Here is a 27,338-nt window from a genome sequence, read left to right as displayed (position 1 = left end):
TCAGCTTCTATACCTCAGTCTCTTACCTTTCATTCCTTTTTCCGGTTAACTGAATAAGAATGTATGGGTAGTTTTTGAAGAAAATTTTGTTCTTGTCTTTGATATTTAAATTGGCAGATTTTAATGTCTTACCGTTACTCAAAGAAGAAGGGGTACTTTGCCCCTCACTAGTCGTCCAGTGCCTTCTATTCTGCCCTCTGCCTTGCTCCCCCAGCCCTGCTCTGTGTGCCTGGAACCCATCTGCCCTGTCCCTGGGCAAACAATTACAACTTTGGCTGCATCTGTTCAGATGGCAAACATGTCCCACACCTCCCGTTCTCCTTCAGGTGGAATCTCTTTCCGGCATGGAGTGGGGACGCCTCCACGAACTGAGGAAAAGTGGAGAGAAGTCAGGAGAACATGCAGAAAGCAGACGAAGGCAGAGGGAGAAAAGGTACAGGGCCGGAGGTCGGCAGATAACAGGACCGCTCAGTCGCGGGAGGGAGAAGCGCGAGTGAAGCGACCAGACACCAAGTGGAGAGCGAGCAGAAGAGGCGCGCGAAGCCTGACCGCCCAGGCAGTCCGCGCCGGACCGCAGGAGGCGAGCCGGTCCGGAGGGGTCCGCGGGCGGGGCGGGACCTGTGCAGCCGGCCAGATCGGGGGCTTAGTGCCCCTGCCCGCAGCCGCCTGCGATGAGCGAGGCCAGCCGGGTGTGCTCCGGCTACTACGGCCTCAACCACAGCTTCGTGGAGCCCTTCCAGTGCCCCCGGCGTGGTGAGGGGGCCACCCTCATCTACTGCTGCGGCTTCGCCGACCTCAAGTACTGCTGCAGCGAGCCCGGCAGCTACTTCCCCTACAAGCACAGCTACATGTGGAGCCTCAGGTGGGCAGGGCAGGGGGCTGGCGGCCAGGGGGCTGGGGAGGCGACAAGTCGTGCCACGCCGGGAGGCGGGAGGTCGCCCGCGTCCTCGCCACCCGCTCGGGTCCCTCCGAGGGGACAGGAGCCTCCGAGGGCTGCTGAGGGCCCTGCGGAGAACCCACTCGGTGCCATCCCGGTCCGGCGAGGGCCGGGCTGTGGCCCGAGAGGTGCGAATCCGGCCGGGGACCCTGGGCGAGGCGCGCGCGGGAGGAGCGCCGGCTCTGCGCCCAGGGCGCAGCCAGGGCCGCCGGCGGGAGCGGGCTGCCCCTCACTCTGCTGCCGGGGCCCAGCCCCGGGCCCGCGACTCTGCGGGCAGAGAAAGACTAGCGGATAACCTAAGGAGGTGGTTTTAATTCCCTTTTTGATTTGTTTGGGCATTTGGTGCATTTGAACGGAAAAGGGGCTCCTTTGAGATTCATCTTAATGCGTTACATCAAAACGCAGGATCAGAGTATTTTAAGTCTCTTTGTGGGTGAGAAGGAATTGGCTGTATCTTTTAAAATATCAGAAAAGCGTGTGTGTATTTGTGTGTTTGGACGCGCACAGGCGACGGGGCTTTGTAATTTGCCCTTTCAGTTGGTCTCACACTGAACCAAACACCCACGGAGAGGAAGAGTTTCAGTTGCGATGATTCCACACTCTGTAGAACCTTTGCAGGACATCCCCCTTTCTCAGCACCTGAGCGCTTTGGCCATCGCTGGAAAGTGAAGGGACTTTCAAAGGTGGTGTCTTTCTTGCTTCTTTTTCCTATGATGGTAATTTTACTTATTCCAATTAGTATTTACACAGATATTTTCATTACAAAGTGCTTCCCCCCTCCCCCACTCCAAAAGACGGCAAACTTAGAAGCTGATTCTTACATTTTGCCTGGAGAATGAATGAGCTGCCAGGGTTATAGGAAAGAACTGCCACCCCACCTCAAATTGTTTCTTACAAATTAGCTTATGTCTGGGACAGAGAGAGAGGCTAACTTTGCTAAGTAAGAGGAAGAGTTTTATTTCTCCCAGTCTCCTACCATGGTCCAGAATTTAGCATACATGCCAAGTCTACAGAAAATTTTAGATGTTATTTCTTAAAGCAATAAAGTCTCCCCCACCCCACACACACACTGCAAGCTTCAAAAAAATCTCAAAAGGAGTGCCTACTTACCAACAAGTTCAACTAACAAAGTTGTATCATGCCAGAACAGGGCAAAATCTCAGAAAATGACAGCATATTTTATTACTTGGGGAAGCAATCTGTATCGCACTGGCACATTATCTGGCCTTTTGAAAAATAACATAGTAACCCAGCTTTGAGTCTTTGGAGGTGTTAATAATGGTGGCAGCGCCTCCATGAGAGACTGGCAACTCTTAAGTCAGACTCAACTGGAAAAGTACCTGGATGCTTAGATCCCTGAATAGTTCCAAAGTGACAAGCAGCAGAGGATAGAAAACCTTTCTAAGGTTTATGAGGGCACAAAGGAATGAACAGCTCGCTGGGGTCTTCATTGAGCACTGACAATGCAGCTCAGTTCCTGGGAAATGTAAAAATCATTTCAACTGATGGCATAATTTGGCAATGTTAAACCTGGGATTTTCCTTTAGTCATTGTGCTCTGAGAACACAATGGGGAGGTAAAAATTTAGAGCTTCATTTTCCTCATATTCTTTGCTCTCTCCCCTAATTTAACAGTCCAACTGTGAAAAATATCCCAGAGGTCACTAGCATTTTTCTGAGATTCTGCAGTCACTGCAGAAAGGCACAGGTATGGTACCTCCAGGTAAATGAAGTTGCTAAGTAGGAGAATTCATTAATGTGACGGCAGCTACAGACACTTTCTCAGGGATTGAAAAGCAAACTGCCCTATGGTGCTGTGAGGAAAGGATAATTCTCCTTTTCTGTGTCTGGCCCACTCCCATCTCTTCTTCTCTTATGAATCCCTAACCGCTAAGGGTTTCCTTTGGAAACCTTCTTCAGGACCTAGGAAAATAATGCGTGTTGCACAGGGCTGCTCTTGAGTTTAGTAAGTTATTTGTTGAAGCGAAATTTTAGGAGATTCCCAGAGCTCCATCTTTATCTAGAGTTTTGCATACATAAAGCAACATTTCTATAAAGTGGAACTATGACATTGAAACAGTTTGTCAGGATTATGAAGAACATCCTTTCATAACAGAAAGTGGCATGCTTTGTTTTTGTTTTTCCTTCAGATCGTGTGGTCTGGTTTTTAAATTGTGTACATGCAAAGCCCCTAATATGTACACTGAATTTAATTAAGTTGACGATTTTACTTTTAATTGACTAAATTACTTTTTCACTTTGAAGATGTTTTTAATAACTGGGTTTTCATTTCAGGAATTTTTCCAGATGTCGGGCCTCTTAGCTGCCTTGTGAAGCAGATAATATTAATTAAGTAGATTACGTTCTCATTTGTCCATGTAGAATCCTAACCCTCCCTGACACGTGTGGTCTACAAAAGTCAGCTTTGGTACAAACAAGCATGAAAGAGGAGTTGCCAGAGCCAGGGAGTCTACCCCTTGGAAGAGAGGGCACCAAGTGAGGGCAAACTCCAATTTAAATATGTAATTATATACTGACTCCAGCCAGAAAATTACCCAGCCTTCACTTGTGTGCAGGGCTTGGGGGAACTGGGCTGAGAGTAATAAACAAGCACAAGAATCTTTTGAAGTCTGACTCCATGTCTGTGGCACAGGAGGCAATCTCTAAATTGCAAGGGGGCTTTACCTCCTTAAATTAAGCATAAGTGGGGTGAGCTTAGCCCCACACTTTAATTTTGTTCTTCCTCCCAAAGCAGTGGACACACCTACCATGCCTGGTCAAATTCTACCTTCCCTCCTTTTTGGAACATGTCAAATTTGTTATTGCCCCAATCTCTGGGAAACAGCAGAAGCCGAAAGGCAAGACAGGAAAATAATGAAGAAAAAGATCATTACTTTTCAATGATCATTCAATGATCGTTACTTTTCAATGATTGCTTTTCAATGACTACTAATGGATCAATCACCAGTCAAATATCATTTACTTCCATTTATGAGACAATTAACTATAAGCTAAATACTCTATTAAAACACTTCTAACAAGTGTGCATATCACTATGTGAAAATCAACAGAAGTATCTGCTCTTGAGCAGCTTAAAATCTAATTATATGTATTTACAAACCCACACATACATATGGCTCATGAAAGTAAAGTACATATGTTTGCATATTAATCTTACAAGTAATTTTCTTCTTTCCAAACTTCTTTTCCCATTTAAAAATATTAAGTTCACAGGCTTGTGAAAACTGTATTATTTCTCAAGTGATTCACTTTGCAGATAATTGTATCAGAAGGAATTGCTACAAATTTAGTGCAGAGCAAATAATATCAGATATACACTGCATCTTTAGGGAAAATTACAAGGGTTTCTTCCTAAATGCTAAAAGTCATTGGTGTTATGCTCTTTTAGAAGGGAAAAATTCAGATTGAACATGAACTTTATATAAATTTCATAATCATTGCTTTCCTTTAATTACACTTTCTTCTCTCCTGTAATAGTTGTGGTTTTGTATATTAATACATGATAACTCCCATACATGTCTCCAAAATAAAAGTTCTACACCTCTGGTAAACATTTGTTTCACTCTTTTTGCAGAGGTAGAAATTTTTCTATTCATCTTTTACTGTTGAACCTAATCTTTCCTCCTGAAATATATTAATAATAGAGGTTTATTTCATTGAAATGTTTTTGAACATCCCTAGAGAATCATGTGACCTTTTACTTGTAAGATGAATTCATGTGGTATTCTATACTAATATTAACATATATAGAGAAATATAATAAAAATTTGATGGTAGAAAAGGTGAGCTGTAGATTTCAATAATATACTGTTTACAATAAAATATAATTTGGTTATGAATGCCCGAAGCAAGTATTAACAATATTTAAACCTTTTCTTTAGTTTATGTACAGACCAGTTTGTATGACAGTCACAATGTTTTTTTTCTGTTTTCCTCAGCATTGGTGCCCTGACTGGACTGGGAATTGCTGCCCTTGTTTTACTTGCCTTTGTCATCAGTGTCTGTGTTCTTTGCTACTTATTTCTGTATACAAAGCCTCAAAGATTAGACACTGGCCTTAAACTTCAGCACTTAGAGGCTGTTTCCACTCAAGAAGGTAATCAGTATCCATTATTTGTAACCAATTACCTGTACTCTGTTCAAAGTAATAACCTGTGCCTGGTTGACAGATCATACTGTTAACAATGAATGCTTTTTAAAAATTCAGTTTATTATGTGTCTTTATAAAAATTCACGTTAAATTAGGTCTTTTTTAAAAATAAATTTATTTATTTTATTTGTTTATTGGCTGCGTTGGGTCTTCTTTGCTGTGCACAGGCTTTCGGTTTTCTCTAGTTGCAACGAGCGGAGGGGGGCACTACTCTTCATTGTAGTGCCTGGGCTTCACATTGCGGTGGCTTCTCTTGTTGTGAAGCATGAGCTCTAGGCGCGTGGGCTTCAGTAATTGCAGCACATGGGCTCAACAGCTGTGACTCATGGGCTCTAGAGCGCAAGCTCAATATCTGTGGCACATGGGCTTAGTTGCTCCATGGCTTGTGGGATCTTACCACAGCAGGGCTCGAACCCATGTCCCCTGCATTGGCAGGCAGATTCTTAACCACTGTGCTACCTAGGAAGTCCCTAAGTTAGGTCTTAATGATGAAATACCTTAGAGAGATTGTGCCCAAGGAAAAATAGTGGCAGGATGTAAATGTTCTCATGAAAAAATAATACATTGATCCAATAAATCCACTTTAATTTATTCATGTGTCTTTCAGGTATAAAGGTTGTATCCTCTTGGAATTTTTAAATTTTTGTTTTTGATGGAGCCAAAGAAGTCAAAGAAATAGAGGAAAAAAATATCTGATAATTAATTCTGAGTGTTGCTTTGCTCTAGGTTGGTTACTCAGTAGTCAGTTAGGCATTACTTGTGGGCCTATGGTGTGCAGAATTCAGAGGAGGTGTATAAAATAATTCAGAGGCATATAGAAGAGTTTTTGTTCTTGAAAAGATCACTACTAGTTAAGCAATACGGGTACGTGCACGTGTGTGTTTGTGTATGTAGTGCAACTAATAAAGTAAAAATGTTTATGCAAGTTTTTCGGAACTGAGTCTTATTGTTATCTTAATTATAAAGTGTTACACAAGCTAATTCACTATTATGAAACAAAGAATTGTTAAAATTTTTTGTGAATATAAATTTCTATTAGTGTATTTTAAAAGTAGTGATTGTGAATTTTATTGATATATATATTTTGAATATATTTTAACAAAAATTTAGAATATATTACATATATATTTAGAATAAGACACAATTGCTCACTAACTTCTATTTAAAAAGAAAGTGAGAAACTTTCTTCCAGAAAATTTAGAAGATTTTCTTCCACATGCTCCATTTTAGCTGGATCTTGAAACTTATGTTTATGGAGTACATGCTCCGCGAGCTTCTCAAATACACCAGCACCACATGATTGTATTAGCTCTAGAATTTTTTCTCTGTAGAGATCTCAGAGGGTGCCCTGTGTCACAAAGCAAGAAGCCAAGATCTCATCAGGGTTCTTTTTCTGAACTACTGTTTGGAGATTACAAGGCCGAATTGACCGGTTGTCAGCTGAATTTAGTCCAATGGCTTAGACTCCGTTTCTCCACAGGCACAATGAAGCAGTGGATTAGTGATTGTCAAATAATCAGATAGTAAAATCAATGTTTGTCTTAATTGCTTAGATAATTTAAAGTATCCGTTCTTAAATTTTATTGTGTGTAAGAATCACCTAGGGAGCTTGTTAAAACCGCAAACTCCAGGCTCCGCATTTTAAAACAAATACTCCTCTTCCTGCCCTGCCCTTGCTCCTCCTCCCTGTTTACTCTCCACAGAGAAGCCAGAGTGAGCCTGGTAAAACCTAAGTCACGTCAGGTCACTACTCTGGTCAAACCTTAATCGCTTCCCATCTTTCAATACATATGGTGCCCTAACTGTGAACTATGGAGGCTTTTGTGGTCTGCCCTTTCCACTTTTATTTTTCCTATCTAATGCCCAGACATCTTGGCCTCTTTGCTGTTCCTTGAAATTCCTGCCTCAGGGCCTTTGCACATGCTGTCACATTTGTCTGGAATGCGTTTCCCTCACTTTCACTTTCTTTAAATCTTTACTGAAAGTCACCTTCCCAGGGAGTTCTTCCCTGGTCACTCAACCTGCATCTTTAACTTCAACATTTCATACCCGCTTCCTGCTTTATTTTTCTCCTATGCATTTACCACTAATCTACTAAATATTTTACTTATATTGTCCAGTTTTTCTCTCCTCCAACTAGAAAGTAAGTTCCAGGAAAGTAGGAATGTTTGCCTTGTTTGCTCACTCTTGTTTCCCTAGTGCCTAGAACACTTAAATGTTTGTTAAATAGATTGAATGAAGCAGCACTGCACCTGTTGTAGGTGATCAAAGGAGCATGTTTACTGTCACCATTGCATTCATCAAACATTCGCTGACTGCCTCTCCTTTACAATGCATTGTGATAAATAAAAATTGATTACTTTTCCTGATCTATCTCAGGGACTGCTCCAAAATTTTATTTCAGGCTGGCTCTGAGAGCCCAGCAACTGAATCAGTTGGCTTGTTGACTCAAGCGTTGTAGTCTTACGGCTCTTTAGCTAAGGAGATCCATTAATGCATTTCCTATGCAGTTAGTTGAGGTTACTTCCTTGCAATGAAATATCCCCACTCTGCCCCTCTGAAAAACACTGTGTTTATCAAGTCAGCAAATTAATTCAATACACCTTTCCTGAGTGCTTACTCTTGGTAAGGCAGAGTTTTATATGATCACTGCCTTATGCTGCTTTCAAATTAGATGATTTGGGGCCCTATGTCTTATATAAGACATAGTGGAGAGCCGAAAACAAAACAGGTAATCCAAACGTCACTAGGAATAGGAAAAGAAAACGGTTTATATTTGAACGCACCCCTTCAAAGTGATAATTGAAAACCATTGCTGTACTTATTGTTAAGTATACATGCTTCATTCCAGTGATTCTCCCACCTAGGGATAGATGCCAGTGTTCTAGCTACTGAGGAAACAAGACTTTATTCCATTTAAGGAATGCCTTAAAGGTTAGGAACATAATAATATGTTTGCATAATAATCAAGCAAGTAAAATTACATCGGAGGAAAATTGGTTTCACCAGTTACTACTCCTTTCTTTCAAAACTGTCTGTTTTTAAGAGTCAGTGTCCCATTATTTTAGATTAATTTTCAGAACTGAGACTTTTTTCATTATAGGCAATTTGAATGGCCTAAAGGGAAACGTATTTTTGTGTACATACTAAAACTGACTTAAGGTACTGGACTTTTTTGGTTTCTATAAATGACGGTAGTGCTAAAGAAGAAACAACAGTCCTTTGTGTTAAGCCTCACATCAGCAAACCAAAACTCTATACCTAACCTAACTGCAGCTTCAGCCTCTCTCAGGAGGGAAATTATAAACCTATCAGTCTGGAACTTCCTGATGGACACTAGTGAGGTAATCTGCAGGATAGACTCCTGCCCTTCCCCTAAAGGAAGGTGACCCTGCCTGAAACAATCCTTTCATTCGTTGATACCTTCCTGTTCTATTCCCCTTCTGCCTTTAAGACCTTTCATTTCCTACATCTTCTTGGAGCCCCTTTCTACTTGCTAGATGGGCTGCTATCCAATTCATGAATTGTTGGATAAAGCCAACTAGGTCTTCAAATTTACTCAGCTGAATTTTGTTTTTTAAAAATATTCCAAGTCTAAAATAGTCTAATCTTAGACTATTTTGCCAAGATTCTTCTTTCATGTATCTTTATTCTATTGGGGTTCATTATTTTTTTTTATACATTTAAGGCTTTATACATTTTGAATTGATCCTGAAAATAGCTGGTAGTGACTATAGAGTTTAATTGGGCTTCCTCCCAGGCTAACTTTGTACACACAGGTCCTATTGCTAAGCAATCGATTGGTCTTTGTGTTCCATAATCACTTTCTTTCTTTTTAACTTTTGTGTTTTGAGTTAAACCTGTATCAAATGCCAGTGTTTGAAAGAATACTGTGGTTGGGACTTCCCTAGTGGCGCAGTGGATAAGACTCCACGCTCCCAATGCAGGGGGCCAGGGTTTGATCCCTGGTCAGGGAACTAGACCCCACATGCATGCCACAGCTAAGAGTTCGCATGCCACAACTAAGGAGTCCACCTTCCGCAACTAAGACCCAGCGCAACCAAATAAATAAAGAAATAAATATAAAAAAGGAAAAAAAAGTGATGCTAGCTAGTGAAACTAAACTTAAAAAATACCATGGTTTGTAAATTGTACTGTATATGACAAACAGTTCTGAGCAGAAGATGGCTGTGTGAAGGGTACCTTTCTGAGTAGACCTGGGGCAAGGGCTCATTTCATAAGATGTGGAAGAATTAATGGTTAATAGGGGAGCAATTAAAGGGATGAATGTCTTAGATCCCTGTCTCTCAAACTTTGCCATTGGAGAATCCTTAATGGTAGATAAAAAAGGAATGTGTACCTCCAGAATTCCAAGGGTTAGAATGGAAAGGCCTGCCTTGTGAACTTTAAATTATTTGAAGTTGCCCATTATATTTTTTAAATTATGGGATTTTTAAATTTGATTGCTAATATAATGACTTGTTTTACTCTAAAAATAACATCATATCCTTTCCATTTCTAAGTAAAATTGATGCTCCAGGAAGACAAAATATATTCATCCTGTGGTTTTTGAGTACCCATTGACACCCCAGGGTTGTGGAGAGGGGTGGAGAATCGAGGAGAGGGTTCTTAGAAGCAGAGTTTTTAATGAAAATGAGAAGGGCAGAGAGTAGAGCTGCTTGACACAAATAAAATAATACTGTTGTATAGGAATAACAGACAACTCCAATTATCTATTATTTGGTGGTCTCTTTTGCAAAGGTAGGTAATATAAATGGGAAAGGGTAAGCAAATCAGCAGTAAGGCACAGGCTGTCTAGCAGAAAAACATAAATTATATATATATATATATTTGCTTGCTGAGAAAGCAAGGAAATTTGATGATCCTGTATACAATTATTTGTTCTGCCTGTGAGCAATATAAGACTTGGACTGGCTGAGAATGGTCTACTATATTTCTTCTTAGAAGACACCTTTATACTCCGGAAAGAAAACCTTTCTGTTAATTCACTTTCATTTTAGGAAAATTAGAAAATATGGAAAAGGGAACAAATAACTTCACCCATGATCCCACCACACAGAAATAACAGATATTAACACCATGGTGAATATCCTTCACGGATTTTTTTCTATTATCTATAGATACATGTATATATAACAAGATGGGGGAAAAAATGAATTCTACAGTATGCTTTCCCCACTGAACAATATTGAAATTATTGTTTACCAATAAATAAATACCATTTTTAATGATTCCATTTTGTTACCTTGATGGAGTGCTATGAATTTTTATTCTTTTATTTCGACATAGTCCACACTTCCAGAAAAGTTGCAAGAAAAGTATAGAAAAGGTTGTATGCCTTTTCCTGGATTTACTAATTGTTAATATTTTGCCTCATTTTCTTTAAAACTGACCTTGTTTTGATGTACAGTATATTTTCTGAACCATTTGAAAATAATTTGCAGATATGCTTTTTAAACAAATATTTCAGTATGTGTTTCTTAAGAACAAGGATTTTTTTCTTACATAATTGCAATACATTTATCAAAATCAGGAAATGTAACAGTTGATATAGTAATATTATCTAATCCGTAGTTCACATTCAAATTTTGCCAATATCCTTAAATAGCTATTTTTTTCTTATCTGGGATCTAGCCCAGTTACATCTTATAATTAGTTATACTTCTTTAGCCTTTTTTTTCTTTGTTTTTCTCTTTAAACATTTTTAAATCAGCCTTTTACATAAAACTTTCTTTTTAATTGAAGTATAGTTGATTTACAATGTTGTGTTAGTTTCTGGTGTACAGCAAAGTGATTCTGATACATATCTTTTTCAGATTCTTTTCCATTATGGTTTATTACAGGATTCTTTAGCCTTCTTTAATCCTCAGCCTTCCTTTGTCTTTCATGACCTTGATAGTTTTGAAAAGTAGAAACCAGTTATTTTACACAGTGTCCTTCAATTTAAGTTTTTCTCGTGTTTTCTCGTGGTTGGAGAGAGATTATACATTCTGACGGGAATACCACAGAAGTTATATTCTCAGGACATCATATCAGGAAGCACATGATATTGGTTTGTCCCAGTACGGTGATGGTAACTTGGATTCTTTGGTGAAGTTTGTATTTGCTGGATTAATCCATTGCAAAGTCACTATTTTTCCTTTTGCCATTACTAAGTGCTTGTTGGGAGGTATGAAAAAATCCTGTTCCTCCTCCAGCTTTCACTCATCCACTCATGGCTCTTGACTGAATGTTTTCATCCAAAATTTTAAGATAATTTCAGAATTATTATTATGATAGCTATAAAATGGTGATTTTCTAACGCCATCATTCCTTCTGTGTTTATTAGTTGTTATTCTACTACAATGAAGAGCTTTCCCTTTCCCCTTATTTACCTATTACTTAATTTACTAATATCAGTATGGACTTGGATTCTTTATTCTATTACTATCATTATTTATTCTGATTCTTAAATTATCTCAGATTTGGCCTGTGGGAGCCCCTTTAAATTGGGTTCTATATTCTTTTGAAATGTGTCCATCATTTTTTTGAGTACTTTTTTGCTTTCTGTCACAAAATGTTCTCAAGCATCCTGTGCTTTTCCTGTTCCAGCCCTGAAACCTGCCATTTCTCCAAGTCTGATTCATTTTAGTTGGGAATGGTGTTTAGAAACCAAAGTCTGGGTATATCATATTTTATTAAATTATTAACTTTGAACTAGCCTCCATTTTTTTCTATTACACACAGGCATTGAATGTCGAAGTATTTTCCTAGCATAAATCCCTAGAAATGGAATTACTGACCAAAGATTTGGTACATATAAAAGGCTTTGGATACAAGTTGCTAACTGTCCTCCAGAAAAGTACTATATCATGAGTATTTTTATTTCAAAAGATATATATCTTAATAATTTCACTGAGGGAAATGATATAGTGTTTTATTTTTAATTTATCTAATTAGGAGCAAGGGTGTACATTTTAATATTGATATTTGTTGTTGTTCTTGTGGTATATTGTTGCTCATATCTTATACACATTTTTCTGTGGACGTGTTCATTTTTCATTCCTGTATGAGAACTTTCCACACAGTAAATTCTTTTTCATGCATGTGGCAAGTATTTTTCATAGCTGTTTCCTTTTTAATTTTATGTGACAAATTTTCGACAGCTGAAGTTTCTTCTTTTGTGATTTCTCCCTTTAGTTTCATACTTAGCAAGTTTTTACCTCACTCTAAGATACAGATATTCACCTATATTTTCTCCTAATACAATACCTTCATTCACTTGTGTTTTACATTTACACAAATTTTTGTGTGACGTGTGAGGTAGGGATCTGCCTTTATTTTTATTTTACAAATAAGGAGCCAATTGTCCAAATATTTATTGGGAAATCTATCCTTTTTTTCTTGCCAATTTAAAATGTCACCTCTGTCATAAACTAAATCCTTAGGTACACCGGGATCTGTGTTTAGACTTTCTGTTCTGTTCATCAGTAATTTATCAGTAATATTAAGCCAGTAATATACTTTAAAAATTATTGTAGCTATATAATTTATTTAAATATCTAATTCGGCATGACTTTTTCTTCCTTCCCATTATGCTTCTTTTTCAGGTTCTTGGCTACTCTTCTAATGTTCAGGGTTCCAAATAAACTTCTGAATCACACTGTCAAATTTTTAAAAATCAAGTGGCATTTTCATGGGTTTTGTACTAAATTTATAGATAACTTTGGGATATATTTTTCTTAGTAGCCTGAACACCACTTCAACCAAATTCTGATCAAAACATTTATTAATTACGCTGCCAAATTATTTTTAAACGTCATTCTTTGTTTTGGAGAGGCTTTAACAACTCACTGAGATCTTCGTAGAAGAACTCAATGGCAGAAAAGGTCACTTGTGTCTCCTAAAGGGACCTTTCTACTGAAAATAATGGGTCTGGAATGTCCTACAACTCTTTTTGTTCCTAGAATGTAGAAAACCGTATTGCTCAGCAGAGCTACTACTTCTTTCAGCATCTGGGAGTCCTCCTCAGGGAGCAGGGTTAGGCAATGCTGGCTGATGTTGGAACCAAAAAGCAAAATAGAAGCCAGTCTCTCATTGTGAAAATTTTAAGGATTTAAAATATCAGCTAAATTCCTTTGTGAGCTATGTTAGTCATCTAAATTCTATGGTTGAAAGAATTTAACAATGCAGAAAAGAAAAAAAAGTCCAATTGTGGGGAAAATAGGATAGAAAAAACATTTCTGGAGAGAACTACCTTCATTCATTAATGGATGGGCAAAGCAAGTGGGCAAGTCTAAGATTCTAACTTTCACAATGAATTTTTAACTGTATTTACATGAGATACATATGTATCCTCAAGGGAAAGGCAGGGCATTGAAAAAGGGAGAGATTAATAGATCAGTAGGTCACCAGGAAAGTTTTGCTTACTTCACCATTTACCTCAGACCCAGTTCTGTGCATCACATTAAATTTGAAGGGAAAATGTCCCCTTCTAAGTAAAAAGCACTTTTAGAGTACAAATTTAAGATTGCTTGTTTCCACTAGAAGGAAATGCAGGATAAGTGAGATGTGTAGATTTCCACTAAATAATAAAGCAAGCCAGCTGATTAGTCACTGAAGCTGCTGTAGGACAGCAGATTGGTAATGCAGAAGCTAGGACACAAGCAGATAATGGCAGAAAAGCTTAATTACAGTTCTGCCAGATAGACAGGAGATGGGACCTGCAGAGGGCCCAGAATTCTTTTGATATTTTGAAATGCAGGTAAGAGCAGAGTTCATAGAAGAATTGTAGGATAAATGGATCCCTGAGGAATGGTTCTGAAAATGAATGTAAAATTGATTATTCTAGAAAAATATATTGGCCTAGTTTGTGATGGGGATAGGTGGAAAGATTTTGTTTGATGAATTTGATTTAAACGGCAAATTTGATTTGCTTGACAAATTGCATTTAAATTTTGGCAAAGGCCAAAGCTTTAATTTAAATACCGGGCTGAGAGGTACAGAACTAAAAGAAGGCTGAGATTTACATATGATGACCTGACTGAAGAAAAGAATAAAAATGGGGCATGAGCAGCAGAAAGAGCAACTAATGTCAACCCAGGGAAACACAGGGATGTTGGATCTTTGCAGTCAGCACTCAGGTAAAGAATAGGAGAAATCAAACAAGAAAAACCCTTTATGGGTAACAAATCCCTTAAGAGCTCAATGGTATTACAGACTTCTTATTTAAAATTTAATCCATGTTGTAACCTCGTGACAGAAGAGGCAGCTGGTTTTATCTCTACTTTGTTGGTTAAGAAATGAGTTTCTATTTATTAAAGGAAAACTAGGAAAAGGTGAGGTTGCTGAGACTTTTCTTCTCTCTTTTAAAATCATTCCAAAGGGATGCAGTAAGCTGGACTCTGATAAATCACTACAGCACAGCCCCACTTAATGGCACTTGTTTTTTCCATAATATGCCCAATTATTCTAACTTACCAGAGGCATATGCATTGAAAGCACCTTTGGACTTTTATAAGCTGCAGGAAGAGAGGCAACACCAGGGCGTTGACTTGCTAATCAAAGCTCCTCCTTCAAAATCATATCAGTATGGTGTTTATATCAAATCTTTTCTTGTTCCTGTAGCAAATCAGTTTGGTTAGGGGAACTGCCTTGCCTTAAGAACCCGATCTAAGAAATGATCTTTGTACCTGCACTGAATGAGGGCTGGAGAATGGGGGCTTTTACAAGTCCTAGATGAAGGAAAATCTATTGATATAATGCTGGAATGTATTTTGCAAGCCTTTAAATCTCAGAGGGCAGTAGACAGGTTAGATAAACTATTTGCAGAAAAATACATAATGGAAACCAGAGCTGTCAGAATGGAGATGGCTTAAGAGAGAACCCCAGAATAAGGGGTTCTTAGAACCCCAAACTAAGGAAATAACTTGCTGAGTTTAACTCCCATAAAAAGACAAAACAAAAACAAAAACAAAAAAAACCCATGTATGTGACAAGGTTTGAAAGTCTCACTAGAATATTATGAATTTAAGTATGTAAAGAGTTAGGAGGGACTTTCTGGTGACTCAGTGGTTAAGAATCCACCTTTCAATGCAGGGGACATGGGTTCAATCCCTGGTCCAGGAAGATTCCACATGCCACGGAACAACTAGGCCCATGCCCCACAACCACTGAGCCCACAAGCCACAGCTACTGAAGCCCGTGCACCCTAGAGCCCGTGTGCCACAACTACTGAGCCCATGTACCACAACTACTGAAGCCTGCACACTCTAGGGCCTGCATGCCACAACTACTGAGGCTGTATGCCGCAACTACTGAAGCCTGTGTGCCTAGAGCCCATGCTCTCCAACAAGAGAAGCCACTGCTCTGAGAAGCCCACGCACCGCAATAAAGAGTAGCCCCCACTCACTGCAACTAGAGAAATCCCGCACACAGCAACAAAGACCCAATGCAGCCAAAAAACAAAAACAAACACACAAAAAAATTTTAGATGTTTAACGAAATGCTGGAAGGGCAAGATAGGGGAAGAGAATTAAGAGGCACAAACTATTATGTATAAAATAAATAAGGTACAAGAATATATCGTACAGCATAGGGAGTATAGCTAATATTTATAATAACCTCAAATGGAGTATAATCTATAAGAATATTGAATGGCTAGGTTGTATGTGTAAAACTAATATGATATAAATCAACCATACTTCAATAGAAAAAGAAAAGACATGTTTATATAAGATACAAATTTTGCCCAAATAATATGAAACTAATTTACATCTTAAATCCTTGGTCTTTTACCTTTACCTGCTGTGATACTGAAGAGTGCAAGCGATACTAAACCAATACAAATAAGTCTATAAATATGTTGTTCTTCAAATGTTATATAAGGAAAATAGTTTCAAGGGCCCCTAAATATATATACATATATACACACACACACGTGTATATATATATATATATATATCCTATTACTTAAGTATTTAGTAGTTAAATTTGAATCCATATGCCTTTTAAAGTCTACTTTGCAAATAACAGTCAAGAATTTATCAGGTCGGGCTTACCTGGTGGCACAGTGGTTAAGAATTCACTTGCCCAAAAGCTGGTACAAGAGTGTAAAGCAATTATATTCCAATAAAGAGCTTAAAAATAAAAAAGAATCCACCTGCCAATGCAGGGGACACGGGTTCGAGCCCTGGTCTAGGAAGATCCCACAGGCCACGGAGCAGCTAAGCCCATGTGCCACAACTATTCAGCCCACGTGCCACAACTACTGAAGCCCGAAAGCCTAGAGCCTGTGCTCTGCAACAAGAGAAGCCACTGGAATGAGAAGCCTGTGCACCACAACTAAGCATAGTCCCCGCTCTCTGCAACTAGAGAAAGCCTGTGTGCAGAAATGAAGACCCAGTGCAGCCAAAAATAAAAATAAATAGATGTATATATAAAAAAAAGAATTTATCAGGTCATCAAATTTTCATGCCAGCTTTTCCTGCTACATTTATCTTAAACAATTTTGCTTGCTGACTGGGCAAAGAGCCATTTGCCAGGCTGTAAAATATTGTGCCTACAACAAATTATCTTTTTGTTGTTTTTGTTTAAAAATCAAATTATATATTTGAAACATCATGATTGGATATTTAGGACATTATTTTAACACCAAAAGAGTTCAGAAGTAATGAAATAAAGCCATGTATTGCACCACTCCAAGGCCTGACATTTTAAACTTTTGGTACTTTTAATATTAGCCCAGAGAACAATGCCACGCATGTTTCAGGACTATGGACAAGATCTGGGAGCTGTATTGAGGAATCATCCTTCAAAACTTATCAGTAATATTGTCGCTTTGAGTGTTGGTCTATGAAAACAACCCACAGTGGGGGATGTCCTCATTGACTCTTTAGAAAGCAGTCTATACAATTACTTATAAATGGGCAAAGCCAGGCAGTATGAACACACTTAAAGGTGAGGCTTAGACTTATCTAAAGAAAAAAAGTGAAAAACTCATATAAGAAGATAAGCTAGATGGCAAAAAGTAGAGGAAAGCTACTTTTAGTGAAACCTCTTGGCTAGTGAGTCCCTCTTCCACTTAGGTAGGTTTGGAGCAGATTTTCTAAAATCTAAAGGACAAGTAAGAGTTATTCAAGAGAAGAGGATTAGAGAGTTAGGGACACCAGGCAGCAGGGAGTGTGCAAAGGCTTGGGGCAAAGAGAAAGAACGAGAGAGCAGGGCAAGTCTGGGGAGTCTGTCAGTATTTCTGTATGTCTGAAATACCAAGTACAAGGAAGGGAATGGGGCGAGCTGAGCCAGGAGAGGGAAGTAGGGCTGATTCTCAGCCTAACCAAGAAATTCAGATTTGATCCTAAAGGATTTTAAGCAGAGAGGGACTGACAGCATATAGTATGAGGAAATGTTACTAAAGTATTAACTGTTATTGCACTGCTGATAGTTTCGTATCTTTTCTCACTTAACACTGTATGCTGAGCACTTCTGACGTAATTAAAATTTCTTGGAGATCACTTTTTTAAATTAAATGGCTGCATCATACCTCATGCATGATAATCTAGCAATGTCCCTATTATAAATTTAAGGCACTTACATTTTTTGGTATTAAAAATAGTGACTATCTTTATATATGTTTTAGAGCTCATCTCTTATGGTTTCCTTGGGAACTTCATGTTAAAATCACAAGCTAGGAACACCCCAGACTTAAAATGTACCAATTTACACTCCCATCAGGCCTTCCCATTGGCCCTGCTTTCTAGGGTCAAGCAGGACATCCCCCACTATGGGTTGATTTCACAGACTGACACTCAGAGGGGCAATATTATTGGAAGTTTTGAAGGATGATGTCTCGCTATAGCTCCCAGATCTTGCTTATAGGCCTGAAACATGCATGGCATTATTCTCTTGGTAAAGAGTAAAAGTATCTTAAGTTTAAAATGTGGGGCCTTGACTGGTACGATATATGGCTTTGTTACTTTTCTTCTGAATTTTTGGGATGGTAAAATAAATTACTTAAATTGCTCTTGGCCAAGAAGGATTACTTTTTATCTGTTCCTAATTGAGACAAGAAAAATGGTATATTATCTTTTGAATTTACAATTCTTTCTGACTAGTAAGATTGGAAATTCAGTGTATCTTTTATCCATCTCTTTACTGACTAAGAGGTTAGTTAGTGTCTTACATATTGATATATAAGTCCCTGTTATATGTTAGACATAAATCATGTGTTCTAAACATTTCTTCCCAGTTAGCTTTCAATCTTGTCTTTTGCAATCTACAACTTTAAAGTTTTTACTGTGTCACACATTCGATCTTATTTCACTCAACAAATTTATTGAACACTAGCTATGTACAAAGCAATTTTTCTGCATCATCAGTGAATAAAATAGTAAAAGATCTCTGGCATGTGGTGCTTATATTTTAGTGAGAGGAGACAGATAATAAATGATAAACATAATAAAAAGCTTAATTATATTAGAAAATAAATGCTATGGGAAAAATGGAGAGCAAAGGAATTGGGGATGGGGTGGGGGGAATGTAGGTTGCAATTTTAAATACAGTGTTTAAGACCTATTGAAAAGGTGACTTCTGAACAAAGATTGGAAATTAGGGAGTTACTGTGCATATAATCTGAGGGAAGAGCATGCCAGAGTGAATAGCCAGTGCAAAGGCCCTGTGGTTGTAACATGCCTGAAATGTTCGATCAGAGAGGTTGGGGTGAATGAGAGGATGAAGCAGGAAAAGATGAAGTCAGGGAGATTAATGGTGTGTGTGTATGAGAACATGTAGGCCATTATAAAGACTTGGATGAAATGGAGGGTTCTGAACAGAGGACATGCTTTATGTTTCAAAGGATCACTCTGAGTGTAGTGGCAGCAGTGAAGGTGGTCTGATTTTGAATGTGTTTTTAAAATGTAGTCAACAGGATGTCAGATAAATTGGTGGTGGGGTTGAGAGAAGAGGAACCAAGGCTGCCTGAGGTCTTTGTCCTAAGCAACTGAACACATGGAGTCGCCAGCAATTGAGAAGAGGAAGACTGTAAGTGAAGTAGGCTTTTTTTTTCCTTTTTCTTTTTTTCCTGGAAGTGATCCAAATATCAGTTTTGGGCTAAGTTGGAGATGTCTACGAGATATTCAAGTGGAGGTGGCAACTGGCAAGGTGAGTCTGGAGTTCAGGAGAGGTATGGGTTAGAGATATGTATTTGGGAGTCATCAGCAGAGATGGTATTAAAAACTGTGGGACTAGGGAGGGAGGGGATATGGGGATATGTGTATAAACACAGCTGATTGACTTTGGTGTACCTCAAAAGCTGGTACAAGAGTGTAAAGCAATTATATTCCAATAAAAAAAAAACAGCAAGGAGAGCTTGGGTCATAACAATTTGCATTAATGTTACCTGGTGGGAAGCTTTTGCAGAGCACAGAGAGATCAGCTTGATGCTTTATGAAGACCTAAAGTGGTGGGATAGGGAGGTTGGGAGGGAGGCTCAAGAGGGAGGAGATATGAGGATATATGCATACATGTGGCTGATTCACTTTGTTGTACAGCAGAAACCAGCACAATACTGTAAAGCAATTATAGTCCAATAAAGATTAAAAAACAAAAACCAAAAAACTGTGGGACTAATGAGACTACTTAGGGAGTGAGACAGTGACAGGAACCAATGGCTGAGTCCTCAGGCCCTCCTCAGCCCAGGATCCCTGGGAGAGGAAAAGGGACCAATAAGAGAGACCGAGAAGGAACAATGGTGACAAAGGAGTAAGTCAAGGAAGGGTGGCATCTGGGAAGCCAAGGAAAGAAAGTGCTGCTGGTAGGTCAAATAAGATGTGGCTTGTGAACCAGACTGTGGGTTTAGCAACAGAGGGTTATTAGTAACATCTGTGATTTCTTGCACTGCTTTTACATGTTTTTAAATTATTTACATATATTTAAATTTGTAATATATTGGTGGAATATATGTTATTTTTATACTTAATTTTTCTAACACTACTCATTGATTAATAATCCATGTCTTTGCTATGAGCTTGTTAGTCTAACCTCTGATGAGCGAAGATCCATATTCCTCTGCGCTTGTGCATTTTGGACTCATTTATTTACATAGAAGGAATGAGTGGAATTGTGGAACATACATGCTCTTTTTAAATGTTACATCTAAGTTGATTATTATGGCAAAGCCTTAAGACTGCTGTAAATTATTATGATTGCCTTTAGTTTTGTTCACTTTATGCATAGGGACAGTTACACTTTTATTAAGCAACCCAGAAATTGTTACCTTCTGATCAAATGTGTAGTTTCCTCCATGGAAGTGTGGAGAAAGAAAGGTAAGCATGGGAACGAAATCCTTACTTCTGTTACTGAATAGTTCCCTTATTTGACTTTCAGGAGAAAATGCTCAAAAACAACTTTGAAATGGTTCAAGTCTTACTCATCCACAGTGTTTTTTAGGACATCATATTTCCAACATGCCTAAAAAGTTTATTTTTTTAAGGATAAATTTTAAAGTAAAATTTGATGTCATAATTTCAAATAATTATTTCATCTTGTTTTGTGTATTTGCAGGCAACTCAAATAGAAAAACCAAAGCCCCCAGTTCAAATGCAGTGTCAAATTCAACAAATGAAACATTCTACGAAGCTGATGATATAATTCAAGAAAAAACAATGGATACGACACAAATCAACATTGCTTATTGTTAAAAATCCAGTGTTGTAAAAGCTCACTGGAGAGATGGAGCAATAAAAATAAAGAGTGCACTTCAAATACAGTTCGTGATAATACTTTTCAAAAACTCGCCACGCACAAAGCAAGACACAGCTGCAGTTTTGATCAATTAATTTATTAAACACCCACTAAGGTTTCTGATAGATTTCCATGTGCATAAGTTTACTTTATTTGCTAATTAAGATGTTTCTACATTACATGAAATTATGCTACTACTTCAGGAGAAATTATAGAATTTATCAACAGCACAGATGAGCACACCTGTGTCAGTGAGGAACAATGAGAAGTTTATGTCACATTACCAGCATTTCACAAGCTTCTCATACTTCGAGGCAGTTATTTTTTATAAGAGACGGTACTGGACAGGTAAATCTCAGGGTGGTAGCCTTATGAATGAGAAGTGACATGTTCTTAAGTCTCTTAAGAATCAACCCATGCCTTTTTCAGAGGATTTGTTGACACACAATGTATTATTGCCTTTATAAAAACTAACTTTCAATAACAAAGTATATCACCATGTATAATCTGCATGATAAATATTTTCTGCATACCAAGGGAGAACCATAACAAAAATCTTTCACTGATAAAATTCCTTAGGCATTTCTAGAATGAAAGTTACAAAACAAATAAGTAAGTTCTCTGGTCCCACCTAGGGCTACTGAAGTAATATCACTTAGACGTCTAGAAATAAAACTACCGTTTCTGCAAATTAAAATCATTTTAAAAGATTTTTATTCATAAATGTGATTTCTATTATAAGAACACAGACTTGGCCCTATAATGGAATTCAATAGGAAAAAAGAATTAATTTTAAGCTGGCTCTGCTGAACACATCTACTGTGTTGTACAAAGTTTCTGTAGTTGGAAGACTAGCCTTTCAAAATGTGCCAAATACACTTCTCTGGTCTTTTGGGGAGGAAAAAAAGGAATGCCTTATTGCTCTTAGGCATGCAAAGCTCAGGGTTAGAAACTTTTGATCATCAGCCTGTCAAAGTTTCTACCAAGAACTGGGGATTCCAGCACTGTCCAGCAGAGGTTTCTGTGATGAGGGAAATGTTCTTTCTATATCTGCGCTGTCCGGCATGGTAGCCACTAGCCACATGTGGCCACTGGGCACTTGAATATGGCCACTGCAACTGAAGAAATACATTTTCATTTAATTAATCTAAATTTCAATAGCCACATGTAGCTAAACTGACAGCATAGATCCAGATCATTATTGCAACATCCTACCGCTTGTGTTGAATTTCACATTCAAAAACAGCAGTTTTGCCAAGTTTAAATATTAAAACTGCTTAGAGTGTGTGTGAAGTCCAAAACTTGAAACATTTCCATTACAAAAATGACATTTTATGTGGTCATAAAAGCAAAGAATTTTTATTTATTTTTGTGAAAGTTCACATAAAGTGTTTGTGGGTACTTCTTGATCTTTTATCCAGCTTTGATAAAAAAAAAAAAATCCCAGAAAATTGGCTATCTTGATACACAGATATTAATAATTACATTACTAATTAGACATTGCTTTAGGTGAAAATCTAAGTTGAAAAAGTTAGTTTAGGCCCTGGTTAAGTTTACCTCTGTTGCTCAAGGGCAAACAGAGGCCATAAAGGACACGAAGAAGGAACCAGAGACTCAAGGCCAGCAAAATGCTCTTGGTCCCCCAGATTCTTTCCAACCTGTGGGACAGGCAAACTGGGGCTGGGCATGGCTGCATGTATCATGGCCTGTGCTCCAGGAGAGGGAACCCAATTCTCTGGGACTGTGAATTTTTAGAGGAGTTGGGAGGAGACAAGTGAGGTCTGAAGACCCTGGGCTTTGCCAGTGAAATTATCGCTGAGCTGGCATAAAAGAACCTACTGTTCTTGGATGCCAACCGCCCAGGAAAATTTAATCTCAGCACTAGTATCAGCTGGAGCCCTTGGTGCACTCCCTGCCAAGTCAGGGTACCTGAGGGAGCGCGACAGGGCTCATCTAGTGGACCAGCTGGTATGTGTCACTGTGACTTTGAAGTGATTGTGCTTCATAATATTCATAATATTGAGACAAAATTTTTTTAAAAGGCTTATCAAATTATGACAGTCTGTGCATTGAAAAATATATTTTAACTGATTTATTTCAACCAAAAATACTAACATAGTGACAGAATATATTTTGTCAGTCAGAAATAACCTAAAATTAAAATAAAATTAAAAGCAAAACACATTTCAAATTATGTACATATGCAGGTAATTTTGGGGATGAGTCTGATCAAGAATACAGTAACTTTTTAGAAGACTTAAATTACTGTAATTTTTAGAAATTATCAGGTCTTAGAAAGAAAAGTGAGTCTAGAATAAGAGACCAAATAATAGAATACCAAAGATTCATATTGTTTTCTATGTGTCCTTCTAATGAGAGCAATTTCATCCTTTAAAAACTATGGAATTAGATTATGAAATGGATGAAATCAAACCCCAATAAAAGTAATTTCTTTCCTAAAACTCTCTGATGGTGTTACTTGCTTAAAGTCCCAAACATGGAACATGAAACCTCCTTCCTTTGTATCTAAGAACCTAGGATGGCAGTCTCAATTCTTACCACTTCCTGCCTCACACACGGCTGATAATTCTTGACCCAACTTTTTCTATTGTGGGTTTTGTGAAGTACTCATTCTGTCAGGAACTGGCATAACTCACACTCTCACCCTCAATCAAAATGCACTTCAGGCACTACTTTTTCTAGGTAGCTTCTTCTAACTTCTCCAGACCACATTAGGTACCCACTCTGTTTTTCTATAAACCCAATTACTGCATTTAATACCTAATGATAAGCTCTGCTCTTTCTCCTACCACCTAAACTATGAATTCCTTTCAGGGAAGCAAAAGTGTCTTATTTATCTCCGTATCCCTGTGTTTGCCATGCTAGGCACTCAATAAATGTTTATTGAAGAAAGGACTCAATGGCATTTAACAAGACTATTTGTGATAACTTTTCAATCTAGTTTAATTGATGGTAACCTAGGGCTATGTAATTTTAGAGAAAATGAGTCTACATATGGACACACATAGTTTTACTTATTGATGTTTTGGCCTCTAAGAACCAAAAATGTAAATAGATATTAAGTGTGAAGAACTGGAGATCCCTCTGAGAGCTTTTAGTAAACAGATGATATGGAGAAAAGAAATAGGGAAATGTATAGGTAGTAGGTCCATCAGCCACAAAGCAATAGTTTCCAAATGTTCAGATACTTGGGTTACAGATACAAATGTAAACATAAATTCTGTCTGCATCTAGTGAAAAGTGACATACACTGGGTGGTAAGGGTGTGAATCAAATATCAATTATCTGCTTAAAGAAGTAACATGTGTTTAACAGTTTTATTAATAAATTCAACCTTTCCCATTACAAAATGCTACCTATTTATCTGTTAACAATTTCTAAATGAATATAATTTCTAAAATAATATTATTTGAATTTTACTGAAACATTGATAATCATACACATTAACAATTAGAAGGGATCTCAGAGATAATTTGGTACAGGATTTTATAGATGAAAGACACCAAGGCCCAGAGAAGGTAAAGGACTTGTTGAAGGTCACACAGGTAGTCAGAATGACTAGGACTTTATTTTGGGGGGCCACCATGCAGGATCTTAGTTTCCCCGACCAGGGATCAAACCCTGCAATGGAAGTGTGGACTAGGACTTCTGGATTTTTACTACTAAGTTCAGTTTTCCTTATGCTACATATTGCCTGAGAGGAAATGTCATTAATTTTCTCCTACAATATATTAGTGAGATTTGCATCCAATCCCAATAATAATAAGGTCACTTTAGAAGAAATTAAGTAAAAATAAATGAATTTTATTCAGACAAGATCTTTCATAAACTATTCTCATACTATGGAAAATTTACTCAAGAATAATTCCAAGATTCTTTTTCTTGGGGAAAAATTTACTGAACATTAAAATCTTTTAATCTGTGAACTCTATTAGTTAATGAGGCCTGAATTTTATATAACCCTCTTGAGCCATTGATTGTGTCACCATTCAGATAACAAATCTGACAAGCCAATTTATTATCTCTAACAGAAGTAAAAGTTACAAATAACTGGATTAACCCTTGTGTCACTACAATTATCATTTTTAACCATGTTACACACTCAATAGGACAAGACCATCCATTTGCATGAAGCATTTTCTAATCATTTTTTAAAGTTTTTTTTAACATTTTTTTCATGCTGATAACCAAAGGATTGTATTTTCATAAATACAGTTTTCAAAAATACATAAACTACAGTAAAGGCAAAACAAACCCTTAAAAACCTAATAGCTCCGTGTTTCTCTCCAAATAACTGACTAAGCAATTTAAACAAGAGGATTTGTCTTTAAGGAGGTCATAGGACTAAGTTAGGCTATGCAAAAGCTACAAGTATGAGCACTTCCATGGCTGTAATGCTACAATAGGGATGTGGACGTAGCTTCCCTAGAATCTGCACATGGTGAGCATATGCTAAGAGGAGTTATGAGGCCCTCCCAGTCTTACTGAGGTCATGCCAGGTAGGGGTGCTGGGTGGAGGGAGAATCAGTACACCTTTCCAGCCTGTGAGGTTATGTGTACTTACCTGAATTCATCATAATGAATTCACCTGCAGCTGTATCTGTAGGCTATCAAGTTGAAAATTTGTAACTGCACCACAGTGAGGTACTTGCGATCTTTGGTGCTGTGTCATGATAACTAGTTGACTTTTGATGCTGCTACAATAATAAATATTTAACATTGGACATAAGGGATATCCAAGTATTCAGCAAAGTAAGTAACACTGATCGCTGTGAAATAAACAAAAGTAGAAACATTTGTATTTACTACTATATGTCTGAAAATGCTAACTCATATGAAGTTTCCGTTATTGTATAAACGCTTTCATGGCGTAACTCCCTGGCTCCTAAGGTTTAAAAAGTATAGAATAAAATTCTTAATCCTAAATTTTTGTCACTGCTCCTGAGGTTTATGACTGAAGTAAAAGAGAGAAACACCCCAAACTGGTAATTTATGAAACCATAAATTCAGTGGAAACCTGCTTCAAAACTACAAATTATTTCAGACAAATAAATATATATATATGTTCACATTTATAGAAAATTTCCACATTACTCATAGAAACAAGCGTCATAAAATTTACATACCGAATACAATAAAGATCAGTTCTAATGAAGATTTAGCTGTAATCCTTCTAAATAAAAAGTTCTGTTTGAGGTATCTCTTTAAGATATGCCAATATGGCACATTTGTAAAACAACCCAGGAGTCTATCCTAAAAATCCTGCCCAACACAGCATCATCTCTACGGAGACTTACAAATAGGCTGAACTAGACTTGTCTTTCTAAGCAAGGAAGAAATATTTTGTTACAAAAAAGAAGGAGGCAGGTACTAGAAACTCTGCATCTCAGAAAACAGTGAAATTTTGTTACAAATATTTTCACTATCATCTTCCTGCCAACACCATTCATTTAAAAAGTTCTAATCAAGACCAATAAAACAGGTTCATCTCCTATGAAATCCAAAAAAAGCCAAGATTTAAAAACAACTGTGAAGAATTTCACTCTCTTTATACATTATCATAGGATACAAAGCTATGAAAAATTTCAGTGTCAAGCGCAAAGCAATATCCCCTACTTCACTTTTATCACTGGAAGATGGACACTTAATTCAGCAATACTCATTAACTGCTAGGTAAATTACCTGTGTTGACTGTAATAAAGCCATTTACAATCAACTTATGAAGTAATAACACTAGCCAGACACACACAGAGAGGAATACCAAAAATGATGAGTTTTGTTGCACAGATATCCATACTTGGGGCAAGGCAATCAAGTAATAACACTGATTCAATCCTCTATAATCGTAACACATTAAAATATTGCTGGACAGTAATGGTCCCAAATATGAAAAAAATGTCTATATGGAAAAGGCTGTGATTTATTGCAAAGCATAATTATATAGCAAATTTCAATGAAAGTCAAATAATTTTCAGAACCAAATTTTTAAATTTAATGGCTCAGGCCGAGGTCTCAGTTACTTTTTGGAGATTTCAGAACTGTTAGGGGCAGAGGAATGCTTTTCCTTTTTTCTCTTCTTTTTGTCCTTTTTGTGATGCTTCCCCTTTTTTGACTTACTCTTTTTCTCTTTTTTCTTTTCTTTCTTCTGATACTTTTGTTTCTTTTGTTTTGAAGTGTCCTCTTCAGTGGAACTGGATGAATAAGACCTATGGGTAATAATACATGCTGACTGATAACTGTATTTATGGCTGATGGGTACATTTAAATGGAATTTGAACTGTCTTAAATCCTTCTTGGAACAAGGTGGGAGTAAAAATATAAAGAAATTCAAATATAATGTGCTTTATATATTTGTACTCTCTTAAAATACTGTATTCAGAGTTTTTGCCACTTAGCCAGAGAAACTAACAAAACAAATATCTCTATTCTGCACAATTCTAGTTATGAGTTTTAAATTCAGTAAAGATGAAAT

The 27,338-nt window shown here is 37.6% G+C and overlaps 2 protein-coding genes across 4 annotated transcripts in view; one reads left to right on the top strand and one right to left on the bottom strand.

Annotated features, from left to right (window-relative positions):
* The first annotated feature begins 518 nt into the window (after window positions 1-518).
* SHISAL2B (shisa like 2B) lies at window positions 519-20,866 on the top strand. Its single transcript, XM_057742616.1, has 3 exons — window positions 519-862; window positions 4,896-5,053; window positions 20,666-20,866. The coding sequence occupies exons 1-3, from the start codon at window positions 672-674 to the stop codon at window positions 20,800-20,802; spliced, it is 486 nt and encodes a 161-aa protein (XP_057598599.1). The 5' UTR covers window positions 519-671; the 3' UTR covers window positions 20,803-20,866.
* SREK1IP1 (SREK1 interacting protein 1) overlaps window positions 20,867-27,338 on the bottom strand; it is a 50,632-nt gene continuing 44,160 nt past the window's right edge. For 2 of the 3 annotated variants that reach the window (XM_057742626.1, XM_057742634.1), the window contains exon 5: window positions 26,269-27,072. In XM_057742626.1, the coding sequence (XP_057598609.1) occupies window positions 26,883-27,072 (190 nt within the window). In that variant the 3' untranslated portion in view covers window positions 26,269-26,882. Of the gene's footprint in view, window positions 25,636-26,268; window positions 27,073-27,338 lie in introns of those variants that run through there. The other variant, XM_057742643.1, reaches the window with a different exon arrangement.

Source organism: Hippopotamus amphibius, chromosome 1 (genome assembly GCF_030028045.1).
Source record: "Hippopotamus amphibius kiboko isolate mHipAmp2 chromosome 1, mHipAmp2.hap2, whole genome shotgun sequence".
NCBI lineage: Eukaryota > Metazoa > Chordata > Mammalia > Artiodactyla > Hippopotamidae > Hippopotamus > Hippopotamus amphibius.
This window is presented reverse-complemented; position numbering and strand designations above follow the sequence as displayed.